The sequence below is a fragment of the Callospermophilus lateralis genome, chromosome 1, assembly GCF_048772815.1.
Source record: "Callospermophilus lateralis isolate mCalLat2 chromosome 1, mCalLat2.hap1, whole genome shotgun sequence".
Lineage (NCBI taxonomy): Eukaryota > Metazoa > Chordata > Mammalia > Rodentia > Sciuridae > Callospermophilus > Callospermophilus lateralis.
The window spans coordinates 24,007,421-24,028,180 of record NC_135305.1 but is presented as its reverse complement, the minus strand read 5'-3'; the positions used below and the strand labels follow the sequence as shown (position 1 = coordinate 24,028,180).

Sequence of the window (20,760 nt, the reverse complement as noted above, 5' to 3'; positions counted from 1 at the left end):
AGATTTAATGTCCAGGGGCTGGGATTGAGGCTCAGCGGTAGAGCACTCACCTAGCATGTGCAAGGCACTGGTTCCATCCTCAGCACCACATAAAAATAAATAAATAAAATAAAGGTATTGTATCCAACTACAACTAAAAAAAATATTTAACAAAAGATTTAATGTCCAAACTGAGATATGTTATGTGAAGTACACACTGGATTTCAAAGAAGTAATTATAAGGTAAGATTTAAAAATAACTAATTAATTTTAAAATATTAATTATACACTGAAATATTTGGGGTATATTAATTTTTTAAAATTTTTGCTTCTGGGGAGTGAAACCAGGCACATCCACCACTGAGCTACATCCACAGTTCTTTTTATGTTTTAGATTTTTGAGATAGGGTTTTGCTGGGTTGCTCAGGCTGGCCTTGAACTTGCTATCTTCCCACCTCAGCCTCTGTGCCACTGTCTGGCTTAATTTTATTTTAAAACAAAACCAACAAAATGTGGGCACTAGAAAGTTTTTGGTTACTCACGTTCACGTAGACCACATTCTATTATATTTCTGCTTTAGGGAGCAGGTCCCCAATAAATCTGGTCTTATTTTCTGACTCCCTTGGAGGCCTCAGAGGTTGGGGATGTATGTGGGGATAAGCCCTGATCCTTAGATGTAGCACAGGGTCAGAAGAGGGACCACTGGACAGCTCAGATAGGTGACATCTGATAGGGTCCCAAATAGCAGAAGGATAACAGATAATAGGTGCCCACAGCTAGTGGGGCTGGAGATGGGACCCGGGCTTAGCACAGCATAAGCTCTTGGAAAGGCACTCAGGCAGGGCCTGAGGCCCCAGGTTCAAGCCTCAACTATGCCTCTCCCTGTGTGTCTATATTGCTTGACATCTCACAAGAAGTTAATAGGCAAAAGAGTCAAAGCCTGTTCTGCTTACCAGAGTACTCTCCGTGAGGCTCACAAGGAGAGCCCTCTTCAGTCATGGTTGGTGGTGGATCACTGGAGGGAGGCATTTTGGAAAAGTCTACATGTTTCTGGAATGATTTGATGGCACATTTAAAAAAAAATCTGTAGAAACAGGGACTGGGGTTATAGCTAAGTTGGTAGAGTGCTTGCCTTGCATGCACAAGGCCCTGGGTTCAATCCCCAGCACCACCAGCACAACAACAACAAAAACCTGTAGAAATGTATTTTTAAAAAGGGTCATTTCAGCCTGGCATAGTGCCTGTAATCCCAGTGACTCAGGAGGCTGAGGCAGGAAGATTGCAAGTTAAGGTCAGCCTCAACAGTTTAGTGAGGTCTTGAGCAGCTTAGTGAGACACCATCTTTTTTTTTTTTTTTTTTTTTTAAGAGAGAGAGAGAGAGATAGAGAGGGAGGGAGGGAGAATTTTAATATTTATTTTTTAGTTCTCAGCGGACACAACATCTCTGTTTGTATGTGGTGCTGAGGATTGAACCCGGGCCGCACGCATGGCAGGTGAGCGCACTACCGCTTGAGCCACATCCCCAGTCCGAGACACTGTCTTAATAAAAAAATTAAAAAGGGGTGAGGATGTGGCTCAGTGATTAAGCATCCCTGGGTTCAATTCCCAATACCAATCAATCAATCAATCAGTAAATAAGGCTGGATGTGTAGCTCAGTGGTAAAGCACCCGAGTTTAATCACCAGTACCCAAAATGAATTTATGAATGAATGGGTCATTTCATGCTTTTAATTGAATACAAGTGGCCTATAGCTGGCCAGGGATATAGGAGGGCAAGCTGAAGGAGACCCAAAGTCCAAACTGCATCTGCCATCTGACACTGCCTCTTTGGTTCACCGACTATGGTGCACCCAGAAAGTTTGAGTTTTTCTGTTAGGGTACCCAAGTCTGTTCCTGCTCCTTCTGACTACTTGACTTAGGAGCCAAGTCCTGAACTCCAAAGAGCTCTGAAGAGTCCAGGACCACAGAAAGGCCCAGTCTTTGTTCAAAGTAAATATCCCGTGGGTTCAGTGGCACAGGTCTGTAATTCCAGCAACTCTGGAGGCCCTCACACTTGGGTGTGAGGCCAGCCTGGCAACTTAGAACTTGTCTCAAAATAAAAAGAACTGAGGATGTAGCTCAGTGGTAAGGCTGCTCCTGGGTTCAATCCCTAGTGCTGCCCGCCCCCCCCAAAAAAATCATTCATTACACACACACACCCATACCCCTCCCCCCCACACCACAGCCAGAGGGAAAATGCTCCTTTTCCACCTTTTAATGTTAAATCCCTGAGGGTCAGGGGAAGACTTTTCTTCCATGAGGTATTGGGCTTGAGAGCAGAACTTGGCCTAAGGCAGGCTACCCTGGACTCCTTACAAATAAAGCTGTTCAGTCTGTCTGGTGGCTCCAGGGCATCTGCAGGTTCAAAGATGTGGGCATCCTAAAAATCCTGTCTGTTCTGGTTCTAGGTGGAGACGGGGACATCCCAGGATCCAGTGCCACATCAACTTACTCCCTGGGGACAGCAGCCTTCAGAGATAGCAAGCAAAGTTAGAATGAATTCAACTTCTGGGGCTCTGGGCCCTCAACAATGTATCTCAGAAACTTGGGATCCCCCTTCCCAGGAAAGGGGCAATGCCTCAGGCAGGAAGTGGCAAGTCACCTGTGACCCAGGGAAGCAGCTGAGGGGTGAGTGATGCTGGGCTCTCACTGGGTGGGGAGGGAAGGGGCACCAAGCTCCAGTGAATGCAGAGACTGCTTCTGGGGTAGTTTTCAGAGGAGCTGCCCTGGACATTGTTTAAGCAGAGTGATGGGTCATGTGACCCAGGCTTCTCTTCTTCCTTTGTCAGTTGAATAGCGAATGCTCAAAACTCCCAAAGCCCTTGGGGTCTAACGCTACCTCTCTTGAAACTGGTATCCCAAGGATTCATGTAGTGTCCTCTGGAGATTGAGATATGGTGCTTTGGAGGTGCATGGAGTCACAGGGTCAGAAGCACTAGTCTGGAGACCTCATTGTACAGCTGAATGCCTGAGGCTCACGGAAGCTCCATCCAGGAGCTGGTAATTGGAAGGGACTAGAACAGCCAGCTCTGGTGGCCCGACCTCTGGTGCGGGGGTTGGTGAGCACCAACTGCAACACACGACCATGCAGGGAGAAAGAAAATTTGGGGAATGAACGAAGGGGAAAGTGGAAGAGGGGATGGGCAAAGAGCAGGAAACCAAAGGAAAATTCTTCCCTTTGTTTTACAGCTTTTTAACAAAGCCACGGGCAGTGCTGGTCAGACTGCCTGAGCAGCATCGCCATCTGGCGGTCATCAAGGGCATGCGTACTAGGAAGGAATGTCCAGTTGGTCTAAGGCAGCGATGGCTCACTGGGGAAACCAGCTGCTGTCCCACCTGAGGCAGGGTGGAAGCTGGCAGAGAGCCGAGGAACTACTGTTTTGGCTGATCCTCCCAGAAGAGATGGCTTTTCAAGGTACTAGTGGAAACTCTTCTTAGCCCCATTTCTAGCCAGCAGCCATCCTTATCTGAGGACAGAACTGTGGGCAGGGCCTCCTGGTTATTATTACCTGTGGGCCACACATTCTCTTCCCACACTTATCTGGTCAACTGTCTTATAAATAAAAGTTGTTCAGAGGAGCTGGAGGAACAGCAGGTTGTTTAGGTACCAGGGAATGAATTTAGGGACTCTACCACATCCCCAGCCCTTATCTTGTATTTTATTTAGAGATGGGGTCTCACTGAGTTGCTTAGTGCCTCGCCATTGCTGAGGCTGGTTTGAAAAATCCTCCCTCAGCCTCCGGAGCTGCTGGGATTATAGGCATGTGCCACCGGGCTCAGAGACATCATGGGGCTCTTATCTTATTGATCAAGGTCCAGCCATTTGCCAAGGTATATACACATTTTATTTAAAAAAGTTTACAGTTTTCATTATACACAACTATTAAGAGGTTATAGTCAGAGGAGGCATTTGTCTTGGTGACAGACATGCCACAAGATCATCACAATGCAAGGAAAAAGGTGAAAGGAAGGAGATGGGGCAAGGAAAAAATAAGCAATAAAAAGCTTCGATTTCAATGAAGGGCTGGTAAGTAAGTCCCTTTTCTCTCTTCAAGTATCACACAATATGTACCAAATACAATCAGTAAATAATGGCCATTTCTTCCCAAGCCCACAGCCAAGATGAGTATTTGCTAAATTAAGAGCCCTGGCCCTTCCTCAGGTGAGCAAAAACCCTCCTGCCCCAGAGGGCTCCACTTTATCCAGTCCCTGACGGGATCACAAGGTGTCCAATGGCCAGAGGAAGTATGAACATGGATTCAGAAGTCCAGAGAAATGCAGTTCTTTGTGCCCAATCAGAAATGATTTGATTTTACTCAACAAGGCTGTGAACCCAGTTGGGAAGTTGATGAAATGAAGTAAAACTCTTGCTCACTTTTGTAAATGGCTTTCACTTTTCTAATTGAGTCACTAAAACATTAAAGGGCCACATGCCATTTAAAAATCAAAAAGTAGTTCCCAGAAACATGTGCCTAGGAACTTGACCCACAGAGGCTAGCAGAGGGCCTGTCATGATTCTCGGCCATCCCAGCAGGAGGTCTAGGAAAAGCCAGCGTCAGGCCAAGGCCAACTAGGGCTTCAGGGAGCCTTTTTGAGGGCAAAATTCCTTCAAGGGGAGACACTCCTCTGCAGCCTAGATTAGCCAGTTGGCAATTAGAACAGTTTTTGAAGTGGATGAAAAGTATCAGCATTGGAGAGTTTATATGGCAACTTTGATAATTATCTCACTAGTAGAAAATGCTGGTTGAAAATGCACAGTAACCTCAAGACTGAAGACAAGCTCAAACGCCAGTGTCTGATTGGCTACCGCTGAGCATGGCCCAATGGTCACTACGCTGGGCTTCTGGAGGGCACTGAGTTCATGCTGCAGGGCTACAGTCACCTGGATCCTTAGTGCTTGGTGAGAGCTTGAGCTGTCATTTAAATAGGGGCAAAGGATAGCGTGTGCTGGTAAACCAGTTAGGATTTCAAAAATTATGGGTACCAAGAGTAATTCCAGATGCAGCTTTTGACCTACTTCCATTGCCTCTAAAGCCAAGCATGTTCAGCAGAGCGCACACACACACCTGCCCCAACACCCTGGAACCATCTCTGGAGGCTCGAGTGTTAGAAGGGACACTTTTGGACAGCTCTGAAAGGCTTTTGGTGTTGTAACCCCCTCTACTGCAGATTTAACTCCTCTCATAGGTGAGCAACTTAGAGACCCAGCCAGGCCTTCTTCCTTCTCTGTACCACCTGTATCAGCTCCTATTCCACCCTGCCCAGGAGCTGGGAAGGAGCAGTGTTAGTCTAAGAGATCCTTCCAACCTACCAAAAGCCAATTTCCCAGAGCTGGGGAAAAGGCCGAGAGTGCCAAAACATGCCTGTGACCAGGGTTAGTGCCAAGATGGGGTTAGTGCACAGAACCAGAGTAGTGTGATTTGGGTGGAAATCACAGGAGCTTCCATTGCTAACAGAAGCCCAATTAGACCTTCCCCACAAACTCAAAAACACGCACTCACACACACTCAGTAACCACACTCAGACTTGCTGCTTAGCCCTTGCAGCCCCCACCTGTCTTCACGTGGAAATTCTGCATTATCAGCCCCGGACTGCTGCCACTTCACGCCAGGCAAGCTGATGGCTTTTCCCTGAAGCAAAGTGGAGATGATTTCCCAGTGAGGGGCAGAGCTGTGACGCTGCTCACAGACCTTCCCTAAACTTTGTTCTATTAGGGATTTTTTTTTTCTTGGACAAGATCAAAACCAATTATTATTATTATTGGAAAGGTAATTAGAACACTATTGTTTGTACAATATTGAAAAAATACAATTTATTGTTTGAACTCAAATCATCACCCAGCACTTCAAGCCTACTCTAAGTAGCACCTACAGTAAAGGCTACAGAACAAGCAAACTGCTAAAGTGCAGGGAAGCAGGTCCCACAGGGCTGGCAGAGACCCTCCCTCAAGGCCATGAGAAGACAGCAAGCCAGGTCAAGTACACCATCACATGTTAAATAGTTAATACTACCCTTCCAACACGCCACAAATGCTAGCAATAGTCAGTATAGTTAACTAACCACAGCCCTACAGAACTGCATTTTTTCTAAAAGAAAACCTTTTGCTTCATGCCCGTAATTAACATAAAATTAGTAAATTCTGTGTCTTTTTATTTAGGAAAATAATCATGCTAAAAGCAAGTTGTACTTTATAGATTTTCAAAGAAAAGATTGATTGTGCTTTTTGAATAAAAAAAAAAAATAGGGTATCCTTCCAACCTCACTGACTTAAACCTTGTGGAATACAGCACTTCTAAACTAAAGACACACATCAGAAAGAAAAATTATCCCAGGGACACTCAAAAGTTGTCTTTAGAGGTTTTTAGGATTGACTAATTCTGCTTTTGTCCTACTAGTTGCAGGGCAGGGGTGGGGAGCTGCTGTCTATAATGTCTCCAAATTCCCTCCAGATATAGCAGGCAACACTCGGATTTGAAAGAAAATTCCACCGCAACCTGGACATAGGGTTAGGTGAGCAAACACGGGACTAGCAGGCATTTTAAATTGAATTGCTCTGAACCCACCCAGGACAGAAAGCGACCTTCCTTCACAACCCACCCTACTAGTGCATGTTTCAGGATCCCTTCTTCCTTGTCAGTCACTCTCCGAAGACAGCGGTTTTTCCCACGTAGAGCCACTTTGGGTACAAGAAACTTTATTTGTTCCAATTATTATGCATCTTAAATTTAGCATGTGTGTTGGGTCTGAAATACTCATTTCCCACTCCCACAAGCATATGATGACCAGGCTGCTGCCAGGAGCAGCAGCAAGAGAGAAAACAAAACCCAAGCATTAAAGAGAGCCCAGGGCCTTGCAGCCACCAAGCAGATCTTCTTCCCAGGTCTAAAAGTCCACTGAGCGGCTTGTCCAGCGAGGAGACCATCTCTTGGTAGGTGAAGTTTAAGTTTGTTACCTGTCTAAGCACAATTCTCACACACATCCACACACAACAACAACAACAACAACAAAAAAGAAACTCAACAGTAAAAAAAAAAAAAAAAAAAAAAAAAAAACCAAAAACACACACACACACACACACACAAAAAAAAAAAAAAAAAAAACCAAGCCAAACAAACAAAAAACCACCACCAACAAACAACAAGCCCCTCCAATTTAAAGCTCTTAGTCCAGGGCCGTGGTCTCAAGCTGGCCCAACACTAGGATGTGACTTTTCACTGTTGGATGAGAGGAAGCATCTTCCAGTCACTTTTCTCCTCCTGTCCACTCAAAAAAGGTCTGGATTACAAGCTGTACCCCAAGAAAAAGAATTGGGTTCACAAAACACTTCCAAAAGCTTCTCCAAAGCAAAATGCTGTGGCCACAGGTCTGGTAGCGTGAAGGGCAGGAATCTACGTATAAAAACGTACTTAAAATCAGTCAAAAAGATGTTTTAAGTTTCAATTCTCCAATTGGCTCCCTGTTTTATACTGTTACTCCACAGAAACGGGCCCACTGAGGACTCTCGGAGGAGCAGCTGATTCGTACACGGCTGGCTCTACATGCTCCCACAGCAGGCCTCTTCCTCCCCAATTTTTTCCTTTCCACTTTGAAAAAGCACTATTCTATCTTCATGTCCAAGAGCTGGTTGGTTTGGTTTGTTTCTTTGGAACCATCAATAAAAGAAGCAACTTTTTCCTGTTAGTTTTACTCATGTCTACCTATCGAGCGGCTATTTCTTTTGACAGTTCAGTAGCACATAGGCTGACTTGGCCAAATGGACTTATGAATGCATGCATTCAGACCGCATATTGCTACCAAAATGGAATGTGGGAATATGCTATGCACCTCAGGTTGAGAAATGACCAAGAAATCAAGATCTAAAGGGTGATATATAATATATATATATCAATGCTATTATTCATAAAAACCTTGTTTAGTAATAAAAAAAATTGCTTTGTTTAAATATGAATATTATAGTCTGCTTCTCATGGTTAGGAAATAATAGTCTTTCTGAAAAGCAGGTGCTTTTTCTACTACAACTCCATGTCCTGGGCCTCATCTTCCGAAAAGTCAGACATAGAACTCTCCGATGAGCTGTCACCAGTGCCCTCTTCTTGCTCCTTCAGGGCTTCCTCCGTTGCATATTTTTGGATGTACTCTGCATGGGGTGGGGGAAAGAAAACACCAGTAGGTGAGTGGGCAGACATGTGCTTTAGTGACCCCAATGCTGTCAAATCCCACAGAGGTTCAGACTCTTCTTCTATAGCAGGGGCGACAAGATGACATTTAGTATGGTCATTGTAGCTAACGGGGACCCTACAGGGGAGATGGCAGTGGCAACATGGAATACTTGATTTTCAGAAGGATAACTACCTTTCATCACCATCCTGGAATGCTGGAGGGGTGGGAGAAATGATATTTCTCCACACTTGATATGTTTTACTTTGATGTTAATAAAGCGACTCACACCCCAGATACAACAGGACTTGTTAGGATTCCACAGAAATTTATCAGAAAATCCCCATCGTTTTCAGATTTGCAGTTGTATAATTACAGCTAAATCTATTATTATTTAGTCTATACAGATCCTGCCTGTCAGATTTTGGAAGAAGCCAGCAAAAACCATCTCCCAGACTGTTCATCAGAATGAGCTGCTATTTGGAGGCACAGGAGCCTCTACGTGATTTTACCATGCATTATTCACCTGAAGATTTATGCTGCTAGTGCCTAGTCTCCGTCTACTGGCTGGAAAAAGAATTTAAGAACTGCTGAATAAACAATGAACATGTTCCTAAAATTGCACACAGTTTTCAAGTAAATCACACACAATATGAAGAGACAGTTCAAGGCCAGCCCCAGAAACTTGGTGAGGCCCTAATCAACTTAGTGAGACCCTGTTTTAAAATAAAAATAAAAAAAATTGAGCTGCAAATGGCTCAGTGATAAAGTACCTCAGAGTTCAATCCCCAGTAACCCCTACCCCCTGATAAAAAGATTGCAAGCTGTTCAGGCACAGTGGTGCACTCCTGTAATCTCAGCAAGTAGGGACATTGAGGCAGGAGAATTACAAGTTTGAGGCCAACCTCATTGACTTAGCAAGGCCTTGTCTCAGAAAAAATGTGGGGGTGGTGAGGGTGGGAGTGGTTTGGTATAGCTCCATGGTAGAGCAACCCTGAATTCCCACTACCACACCCACCCACCCACACACAAATGTAAGCAGGAAACACACAAAATCACGTGTCCTTGTAGTTTTGTCTTTTCTACTATGTTGTTGCAGGGATGGAGATAAGCAGATGGCTTCATGGATTGCCAACTTCTAGGAAACCATAGGGCTATAGCTAAGAATATTTTTCATATTTTCTTTGTAAAGTTTGCAGACTTGAAACTTTTAAGCCCTTTAAGTTCATTAACAAAACTTGATACCAAGATCATGAAGTTTAACTAGCCCTAATCTAGGTAAGAATTTACTTTTTGGAGTGAGAGAAATATTAAAGCCTTAGAAATTTTATTTGTGCCTGGCTATTCTGCTTCTTCCTTCACAGAAATTGGTCACATGACATTGTTTTTTGACACTGTAATTTGATCTATCAGCTTTCTTTAGTATAGTCAAGGGACAGAGCTGGCCTATAATCCTGGCACTTGGGAGGCTGCTCAAGCACCAGCAGGGAAGCAGCTTGGGAAGAAATCAGCGGAGGGTCCTGGGAGGGAGGTCACAACCACACTGATCCCAAGCTCTGCTAGCTGCAGCATAGGACAGGCCATTCTAGGAGAAAGGCTTGGAGAAAGTAAGTGGCTGGGAGTGAGAGCACAGCAACAAAAGAGAACTGCTTGAGTCTTCTTTCTTGAAAGAAATCTGAAGTACATAAGGCAGAATAGTGAGGTTTTGCTACAGGTCAGTGGTGTGTTTATGGTAATTGTTTTTCTCCATAGATTTGAAACTATCCATGACAGTGAAATTATCCATTAACGAAAGAAAAGAATATACCTGGGTGCCTGAAACTCCTCCAACTCGACTGTCACATAGTGACATATTTAGAGAAGGCAAAGATGTTGATTACCTCAGTAGCAGAAAACCTGGAATGGAACACTTCATGCCACTCAGTAAAGGTTTTTGAGCAGAAAGTGACATCTTTACACAGATCCAGGGGTGCCCAGTTCTTCAGGCTATTCAATATTTAAACCTATTTTCAGGTTTCATTTCAAATGTACACTCTAAAATGGCACTGACAAGTTTCCAGGACAGGAAAGGGTTCGAAGTGATGTAAATGTGCTGCTTTTGTGGTGACTGCCACATGACAGCTATGCCTGTCAGGCAGCCTGGGAGAGGGTCAGGCCAAGACACACACATTTGGAAAGCATTGAGCTGGAGGAGTACCTGATACTGAGAGAAGTGGATAGCTCCCCAATGGGGTACAGAGGGGTCTAAAGATCAATACATATGAGAACAGTCACATTTGGCAAGTGAAATGAGAAATTTTCAGAAAGGTAAGGAGTGAAAGATCAAAGCTGCAGAGAGGTTGAAGAAAATGGAACTTGAGATGGGTCCACAGGATCAGAAGAATTGAGGTCACAGATTCAGGAGAAGAGGGGAAACAACTATGGAGTTTAAGGCAAGGAAGCAGGAAGTTTGAAGATGAAATAGATAGCAAGATTCCTGGAGGACCCCACATGAGCAGATAAAGGTTTCTGAAACAGGGCAGCTCTGACAGCAGGGATAGAAGAGGAAGGGGACAGCTGGAAGAACAAAACACAGGCTGGTGAGAGGAGTGAGTTTAGGAAATAAAGTGGGACACCTCTTATTCCAGTGAGGACAAAGAAAAGGTGAGAGGGCTAGATAATAAAGGCACAGCAGAAGGCAGGGATGCACTCAGGTCTGATGGCCTTGAGTCCTCAGGTCACCAGGAAGATAAAATGATCACCAATTAACAATGGATTCCTTTTGTAACTGGGACCAGAGAAGATATGCACAAAAATAAGGCTAATATTAAACTGCTGAGGCATAATGAATATGAGAGCTATAGAAATATATTCTGCACTGAGATATCTGTGGTTTGCAGATGCTGTTAAGTGATTCCTATGTCAAATTTTAGTATGTTCTCATAATAGAACTTTATCTGGTTGAAATGACTGCCTTTTTTTTGGAATACCTGTTCAATTGGATATGCAGATACTGTGCTACATAAATTAAATATTAATTTGAGATCTAAGTAAATTATACTAGATTTATTTCTGCTTTATCTAAAAAAAAAGCTCTAAACAATACCCTACAGAGACTACAGAAAATGAGGAAACAAACAGAAGGAAAATAACTGTTCAATAAATACCCACAATGTTCCTGTTTGTTTTATGCCTGACACAGTTAAGACTTAAGGACTACAAATAAGAACTATATCTTCAAGCTCTCATAAAAACTACTGCAGTCTCTTACAAATATATCTCAAAGGCCCACACATTTTGAGAAAGCCGACACATGGATCCTCTGCAGATGAGAAAGTTGTATTAAAACTGGGAGGATACCAGTGCCTGCCATTTGTTAAGAGCAGGTACACTTTCACCAATTGAATTTTTCTTCTTTTTAATTGAGTTTTATGTATGTAGACTTTTCAAATGTGAAAGTTCTCAAACACACAGAGGAGAAATGGAAAAGTCAATGATCACGAGTAAGACCACTGGAACTATAGCTTTCTTTCACATATTTTCCTTTCAATAAAATTTCAGCCCCATTAGTATACAAGCTGTCTTAATTATGGGAGAGAAAAGGATTCTAAATCCTAAGGGCAAGCCAACTGGCACTCTACCATGATAAACTGGAGGTTGGCAAGTACTACTTCAGTCCATTACTGTCTCTTTTTTTAGGTCTGAGAAAAATTGAGGAACTAAGCAACTTAAGACTTCTAAGTGACTTAAATTCTTTTGACTCCAGTTTAAACTATGTACCTTCTTACCTTTAATTTTCTGCTTGTATTCTTCTGGTCGGTGGAGGTACATGGCTGCAGCATCACCATTGAGAGGATCTATGGGGTTAGGATAGGCCAACAACTGGGGCAGGAAGGATTCAAATATATTGGTAAGATCTGAAACAGACAAACAAATAAGCACTTCATGCATGGGAACAGGAACATGCAAGTTCACCTAAAACCTCAACTGAATTCAGTAGTAAAACCTGCTTAACTTCTTAGATTTAAAAAAAAAAAAAAAGTTGTTTTTGTTGTGTTTTTTTACTTCATCTGCTATTATTTTTGTTTACTTTTATGTGGTGCTGAGGACTGAACCTGTGCCTCACATGTACCACTGAGCCACAACCCCAGCCCCTTAGTTTTTTTAAACGACACGAGGATGACTTTCCGTGTGCACCACTATATGTGACCTATATTACATATGCATTTCAATGACAATTGAACTTTTAAATTTGAATTAATTTTTTTTGCAGTGGGTGGTAGGAATCAAGCCCAAGGTTTCATGCATGGCAGGCAAGTGCTCTGCCACTGAACCCTTTCTCCCCAGCCCTTATATTTTTAAATTTTGAGGCAGGGTGTCATTAAGTTGCCCAGGCTGACTTTGTCCTTGAGATCCTCTTGCCTCAGCCTTCTGAATCATTGGGATACGCCACCATGCCCAATTTCATTTTAACTTGAAGAATCAGATTTAGATATTCCTGATATCTGCTTTGAAAGGCAATTCTCCTTAAAATATAAATATATATAATAATAATATATTTAATTTTGTGGTACTGGGATGGAACTCAGCACTATTCACTGAGCCATATCCCCAGCCCCAATTTTCCAATTCCAAGTTACTCTATTTTCCAAAATGAAAACTTAGAAATACTGCACATATTATTAAAACTTGTGCCAATACTCTAAGGTACCCTCTATTCTTACAAAATGAACAGTTTCTTAAAATAGCCATCTTTAAAACTTTTAAAGTTCTCTAAAAAGTATTCAAGTATCAGATTTTATAAGAACTGAACAAAATTGTATAGGACTTGATATTTTAATTCTCACTTTTTTTTTTTTGTTGTTGTTACTAAGGATTTTTTTGTTACTAAGGATTGTTACTAAGGGGCATTTTATCTCAGAGCTACATTTCCAGCTCTTTTTTAGAGAAGGTTCTCACTAAGTTGTTTAGGGCCTCACTAAATTGCTGGGACTGGCCTCAAACTTGTGATCCTCCTGCCTCAGCATCTCAAGCCCCTGGGATTATAGGTATGCACAATTGTGCCCATCTCTAATGATTTTTATTTTTACAATGAACCTTCTATGCAGTGTTACATGTGAATGTGCTGCCAAGTCATATCACTTGAGATTCGTGGTTTTTTAACCTCGGGTTTTGCTTCCCAGGGGAATCTGGCAATGATGGGAGACATTTTTGGTATTATAACTAGGGGCTGCAACTGGCATCTAGTGGGTAGAGTCCAGGGATGCTGTTGTAGCATCCCACAATGCACAGGATAGCCCCCCGCAACAAACAATTTTCTGGACCAGAACTACAGTGTTGAGGCTGAAGAAACTGGCTCTTGAGAAGAGGTGAGTAAAGCTTTTTGCAAAGCATCAGTAAATACCTTAGGCTTTGTGGGCCCACTTAGTCTGTATTCAACAAACAGCTCTGCTACTGTAGCACAAAAGCAGCCAAAGATAACAGCTTGGCTCTGGGTGAAGATGATAGCTTCTGCAGGCCATCTTAAGATGCTCTGCTCCTGACCACTTTAAAGCAGTGTGGCATTCTAGGCCAGCCTCGGCAAGACCCTGTCTTTCTCTTGTGTGGGGTCCTGGAGATCGAACCCAGGGATCTGTACATGCTAAATGGGTGTGGTTATATGCCAATAAAACTTTATATACAAAAATGGGTAGATTGTTTGCCAGACTCTGCTCTAGAAAACTCTCAACTTAAGAGGTGGCTCTTCCTTACCACTGTAAGGTTAAGAAACTGAGCAGTTAGAATACTCTGGAGCTGCATTGTTCAACAGGACTTTCTGCAGTGATGAAAATTTTCTCCACCTGCACTGTCCAAAACAGTAACCACCAGTCACATAGATAGAATGACCATGGGAATAATTTTTTCATTTTATTTAAATCTAATTTGAATTTAAATGACCACTAATGACTAGAAGGTGCTGGATTGGGAGGCACTGGTCTGAGAATGATGTACATAGCTCCTTAACAGCTAGATACTGAAACCAAACAACTTTTTTTTTTTTTTTTTTGATACCAGGATTGAACCCAAAGGCACATAACAACTGAGCCACATCCCCAGCCCTTTTAAAAAAATATTTTGAGAAAGGTCTTGCTAAATTGCTTAGGGCTTCACTAAGGGCTGGCTCTGACCTTTAAATCCTCCAGTCTCAGCCTCTGAGATTATAGGCCTGTACCACTTGTGCTCAGCCTTTGTTTTCCCTCTCTTAGTCCTTGGGTTGGTAGGTGAGTTTTTAGGGTAATGACAGAAAATGCCAAAGAGCAAGCAAACTAAAAAGATTCACAAACTCTCCATTTTACACATAAAGAAACCCAGGTACACAGAGGTTAAGTAATTTGCCCAAAAGGTTGGATTTCAAACCTGGGCATATCCACTATGCTACCTCTGTTAATGGATTAAAAAAAAGGAGAGGGGGGGAATGTTTCAACATGATAGCACAAGTTCCCCATATCTCTGCAGCAAAACTGTACACCTTCTTGGGCAGGGGAGCCAAAGCCCACGGCTTAGAGACAAATCCACCCCTTTCTACAAGTGCTAGTTCAGCAGGACAAGCTCTAAGCAGACCATGTTTGGGTGTTTCTATGGTCCTAAGAAGCAATATGCTTGTTTTTAAGAGGAAGTGACCCACACTAGTGACAGAGCTAGGGGCTTCTGTCACTCAGAAGGATTAGCTGCTGACTACACCTACCAAACAACAGAAATCTTTACAAAACAAAGTATAGGTTCTGTTCTCTGTAAGTAACACTGAGAAATGCTTAAGGGTTAGAGAAATGCTGCAAACAATATATTATATAACCAGAGGTTTCCTGTATCACAGAAAGAGATTTTATACCCTTTCCTACTACCTTTAAGTTTTCACAAGCTACCAATAAGTGGCTTTGCCTACGTGTTTGTTCCAAACAAGTAAAAGAGCTCTTAATTATTGGTTCTTGCTTCCTGTGTTAACGCACTTTTGATCCATTTTTACAGCTGCACTGAGTCACATCTACAACGAAGAGCAGAAAAGGAAAGTCCACAGCTTGGCTCTGGGTGAAGATGATAGCTTCTGCAGGCCACCTTAAGATGTTCTGCTCCTGACCACTTTAAAGCAGTGTGGCATTCCTCAAAGTGGCTAATAAGGGTGCTAAGAAGCCACAGTTCTCCCAAAAAAGGAACATCTCTTAGATGTGCAGATAATCTGCTTTCAAGATAAAGATGCTGCAATGGCACAGTGGCACACACCTAAAATGCCAGCAAATTGGGAGACTGAGGGCAGGAGGATGGCAAATTCTAGGCCAGCCTCGGCAAGACCCTGTCTCTTTCTCTTGTGTGGGGTCCTGGAGATCGAACCCAGGGATCTGTACATGCTAGGCAATTGCTCTACTCCTGTAGCTACATCCCCAGCTTATGACACCCTGTCCCAAAATAAAAAATAAAAAAAGAGCTTGAGATATAGCTCAGTATACCCAATCTAGTGATTATAGTCAGCTGGCTCCACTTCTGGCTGCCCTATTTTGTACAAACTGTCCCAAGATCCCTGAGAAGCACAGTTTATGATGAGCCCTAGACAAAATTAGCAGGTATTGAAGTGTGGTTCTATAGCATTCATGTAATACTCTTACCCCAGTTAAGGAATAAAAACAATATATTCATATTATTTTTTTAAACACCCAAATCATGATTTCTCATCAAAAGCAGCATCATTTACCTCACTCAATCTACAGCAGTGGTCCCTAGGTGAGTCTAGGTCTTAGCTATAAGTTTATCAAAATCACCCACAAAGCTCTTCACACCTACCCCAGGGCTTCCAACTAGGACTGGCTGGCCTTGCATGCACATGATACAAATATCTGAGCACAAATGAGCAGCCAGGGACACTAGTCTATGCAGACCCTATCCCTGAAGACCAAACTGGAAAGGTATGGCTATTTGTTTGCAAGTTCTTTGGCTTAAGAAAACACAGGTTTGTCAGCTGAGCTGAAGAGGCTATGGCTGAGCAGTCTTTCCTGACCTCTTCTCTCTTTCTGCATACTGCATCATCACCACCCTCTTCAGGTGGAGGTATGCCAAACCACAGGCAGGAAAAGGTGGATCCATTAAAGCAGCATTAAAAGGCTCATTTAGAGAATGGTAGGACACACATTGCTTAACACACTGGAGAGCAAGCAGATTCCATTAGGATGGAGTTTCCAGCAAAATGCAGGTTGGTTTCTCAGTGGTGAACAATGAATGAAAACCTAAAGTCTAATCTTGGGCCTTTCCTGACTTACTCTTTGACCTCGAGCAGGTCTCTTTCTCTCTGCATCTCAACTTCTGCAAAAAGAGAAGTATAACACTGCTGTTCCTTACCAGGAAGTATTACACATTGCTAAAAATGACTATAACATCTGCCACAAACTGCACTAAGGAGCTACACTGAAATAGTAATACAAATGTAACATCTCTTAAGAGTAGAAATTTCAGCTACTGTAACCCTTAAGGATTAAATGTTAATTAAAATGAGTCACACAGAAAAACAAAATCATACTAATTCTTAAAGTAAAGCCACCCTACCCCACGTGATTCACAATAAGATGGCCTATCGTCTAAAGCGGAAAACACAGGAGGAACAAATAACACATCCATGTCTTATTCTTGGCTATTTATGATCCATTGACCTTAAGTTATTTCTTCTTCCTGTATTTCCTTTGAACATCAAAATGGAAAATTTGGTAAAGTATGCTACTTTCTTGAGGTTATATTCCTATGGATGTTAAAGCAGGACATAGTCTGCCCACCAGGAAAGCAGGCCCCACTTAGCAAGCAGGCGGTCACCTTGGGGACTTTTATTTGCAGGATCTTCACTTGCTAATATATATATATGTGTGTGTGTGTGTGTGTGTGTGTGTGTGTATATATTTTTTAAAGGTACCAGGGATTGAACCTAGGGATACTTAACCACTGAGTCATGTCCATAGTCCTTTTTGTTTTATTTTGAGACAGGGTCTCATTAAGTTGCTTAGGGTCTCACCAAGTTGAGACTGACTTTGAACTTGTGATCCTCCTGCCTCAGCCTCCTGAGCTGCTGGGATTATAGGCATGTGCCACCGTGCCTGTTTTTTCAGATTTAACACTTAAAAAAAAGCTGTAACTCAGATAATACCACTATCATATAATATAGTCACAACCAGGTGTCAAGAAAAATCAAAGCCATTCCTACTTTCTCAAAAGCCACCTAACTCACTCCTCTTTCTACTTCTACTCCCTGTTCTCTGGATGCCCATGTGCTGCTCCTTTTTACAAACAAAAAAGCAACTTATTTTGAAAAGATAGCAGTTCCTGTACAGCAGTGTGAATTCTGAGGTATTTTTAAAAATTAGTTTTGTACTCTCTCACTCTGGGAAGTCTATTCTTAACTTTTTATTTTACTTATTTTTGGGGAGAGGAATCAAGTCATATACCTCTGAAACCCATTCCCTCCTCTTAATAAAAAGTGTAGGTTTACTGCAACACCCTCGCCCCTGGGTGCCAAATCTTCAGAGGAAATGTAGTCAGGTTTTCTTCTTATACAACACTCAGTTTCCTGACTTGCCACGAGCTCTAACAAAACATCTCTAGTTCCTCTTCTTCCCAGCATGTCTAGTCAAGCCCCATCCACATTCCGGCCCTGGATCAAGGCAGCCACCTTCTAGATAGCCTTCAGGGCTCCATACTCTTCCTTTTGTAATCGGGGGAAAAAAGCTTTCCTTAAATCAATCAGGTAGGGGCTGGAGTTGTGGCTCAGCGTTAGAGTGCTTGCCTAGCAAGTGCAAGGTGCTGGGTTCAATCCTTAGCACCACATAAAAATAAATAAAGGTATTTTGTCCAACTAAAAAATACTAAAACAAAAAACAAAAAACAACCAATCAGGTAATTTCTCACTAAGGACAAGTTGCTCTGGTCCAAAACTCTTCTTATTTCAGAAGCATGCTATCAAATAAACATAGAATTCTCTGTCCCTCTTCCCTCTGGTGGAAGACTTCTTGCTGCCCAAGAGGAAAACCAAGGGAAGTCTGTTCTGTAATTTAGTGAAGAGAAGGGTTGAAAGGAGGAGAAGAAAATAAAAAATCCTGTTCACAGTTAGAAAGGGAAAAGATGCACAAAAATCACAACAGGTCAATTCTCATGGTCTAGAACTGATGAATCCCTCTGTGATTTACACAGAACTTTTTCCCCTGGGTCTAGCCAGTAGAGTTGAACTAATGGCTAAATAAGCTGTGAGTTTCAATCATGTTATTCATATCCTCAATACTAGGGAAAATCAGCTACCAAATCCCCTAGGCTGACTTTCGCTCATCTTATAAGAAACTGTTGAATTCTTCATCATCAATTGCTGAGCAAGTCATAAACTGATAAATGGTAAGAACAAAGCCAACCATAAAAATGTCATTTCTTTCTTTAGACAAGTTTTTATTGGTGCGGGGGGGGGGGGTATGTACTGTATGTATAAAAACCAGGTAGCTAAATTTTCAGTGGTAATATTGAGGGCTGGGGATGTAGCTCAGGGGTCTAGTGCGGGTTTAGCCTACCTTTTCTTCCCCCTAACAAAGGAAAGGGACAGTTTGGAATTAGGATAATAAGATTTCCAGAATATGTAATAATTTTGGGTTAATTAACACATCTTCATCTTTTGCTCTTTTTCCAGTTCCTAAGAAGTTGCAATAATAATATGAGTTTTTACTTTCTTACTTTCATCCATAAACATTGAAAAAAACTAAAATTCTTATAATCCCAGTGACTAAGGAAGCTAAGGCAAGAGAATCGAGTTGGAGGCCAGCCTCTAACTTAGTGAGACCCTGCATCAAAAAATAGAAAGGAGCCAGGCGCAGTGGCACATGCATATAATCCCACTGGCTCAGGAGGCTGAGGCAAGAGGATTGCAAGTTCAAAGTTAGCCCCAGCAACTTAGCGAGGCCCTAAGCAACTCAGCAAGACCCTATTTCCAAGTAAAATACTAAAAGGGATGTGGATGTGGCTTAGTAGTTAAGTGCCCCTGAGTTAAATCTCTAGTACTAAAAAAAAAAAAAAAAAGAGACAGAGAGAAAGAAAGGGCTGGTGGGATGTACCTGAGGTCCCTGGGTTCAATAACCAAAAAAAAAAAAAAAAAAGTACAAAACCTATGTACCTCATCAACCAGAGACTCCTGCACTGTCCACATCTGAGCATTTGTTAAGTATAGGGGAAAAAATATCTTGGTAAGCAGATGGCCAACACCCCTTGACGTTTTGAAACTTCAAAAAGCTAATCAGGAATACCCTCAGGTAGGCAGACTTCAAAAGAGAAAAAGTTTTAAGATTTAGAGTAAGATTCTCTAAAATGATTATTTTGAACCCAAATTCAATGATCAAGAGCCCACTTCTCTACTGTTCCAAGGGCACACAAGATGCAAGCTGGAACAGCCTACCCATAAAAACTTCCTGTGGTGCCACAGAACAGGCCCCATTGGCGACAATTCATCACATCAGATTCAGTTTGCTAAATGCTAACAAGCAACAAATACAATGGTACATACCACCACTAATTTGCTAAAAGGCAAATTAAAGAATGTACATAATATGGGGTTGGGGGCTGTAGCTCAGTGGTAGAGCACTTGCCTGGTGAGGTACCGAGTTTGATTCTCAGCGTCACATATAAATAAATAAATGTCCACCAACAACTTAAAAAAAATTTAATAATATACATAACTACTGAACTGAGAGGGTCTTACGTGTGGATAAAATATATAAAAGGTATGAACCCGTAATCCATGCTAGTTCATGGATCTTTCTTTTTAAAGGTCTCAATGCAGGCAAAAACCAAAACAAATCGTAACACCTCCCTCCTCACATCTCTTCTGCTATTAGCAGGGATTAAGAATTAGTTACGATCTGGAGCTGGGGCTCAGTGATACAGCACTTGCCTAGCATGTGTGAGGCACTGGGCTCGATCCTCAGCATCACATGTAAAACAAATAAAGGCATTGTGAAAAAAATTCTTTAAAAAAAAAGAGAATTCATTAAAAACTTTTCAAAATGAATTTTTTTGCCACATATGCAATATATTTAACGTCACACTTTGTGGTAGCATTTTGGCTTTTAAGTATTCTAAGATTAGAAACAGGTAGTTCTGTTTTGTATGGGAAAGGGCCATGTCAAAGATGCAGTATAATAAAACCTAGACAAGAGCAGCTATGTCCTCTGAAGTACCAGGTCACCGACATGAGGTGTGTAGTTATGTAACATGGATGATTTTAAAGCATTCCAAACCCAGTTACAAAATCATTTCCCATTCATTGCCTAACAGTAACATCCCCACCCAAAGTATTTAAATTGCATAGTCTACAGAAGAAAACGAACATTCCTACATAGATCAGAATGAAGAAAACAGATCTGTTCATCGAAACCACTGTTCACTGCCTTGTCAATCTCAAAACATTTCTCACCTTACTGAGGTATTTTTTAGAGGTCATTCTAGTTCAAACCTTATGTGGCCTTGCTTACCTTAAGAGACTGCAAGCTAAAATACATTAACAGGATTTGTTATTAACCTTTCTGAAATAAGAGCAGTTAATGTGTAATTAGCTAGCTAGGTATT

The 20,760-nt window shown here is 42.0% G+C and overlaps 1 protein-coding gene across 2 annotated transcripts in view; it reads right to left on the bottom strand.

The window, feature by feature from the left end:
• Positions 1-3,840: 3,840 nt before the first annotated feature.
• Ube2h (ubiquitin conjugating enzyme E2 H) overlaps positions 3,841-20,760 on the bottom strand; it is a 103,107-nt gene continuing 86,187 nt past the window's right edge. For both annotated transcript variants that reach the window (XM_076833213.2, XM_076833222.2), the window contains 2 exons: positions 11,943-12,071; positions 3,841-8,155 (listed from right to left, as the gene is read on the bottom strand). In XM_076833213.2, the coding sequence (XP_076689328.1) occupies positions 8,031-8,155; positions 11,943-12,071 (254 nt within the window). In that variant the 3' untranslated portion in view covers positions 3,841-8,030. The remainder of the gene's footprint in view (positions 8,156-11,942; positions 12,072-20,760) is intronic.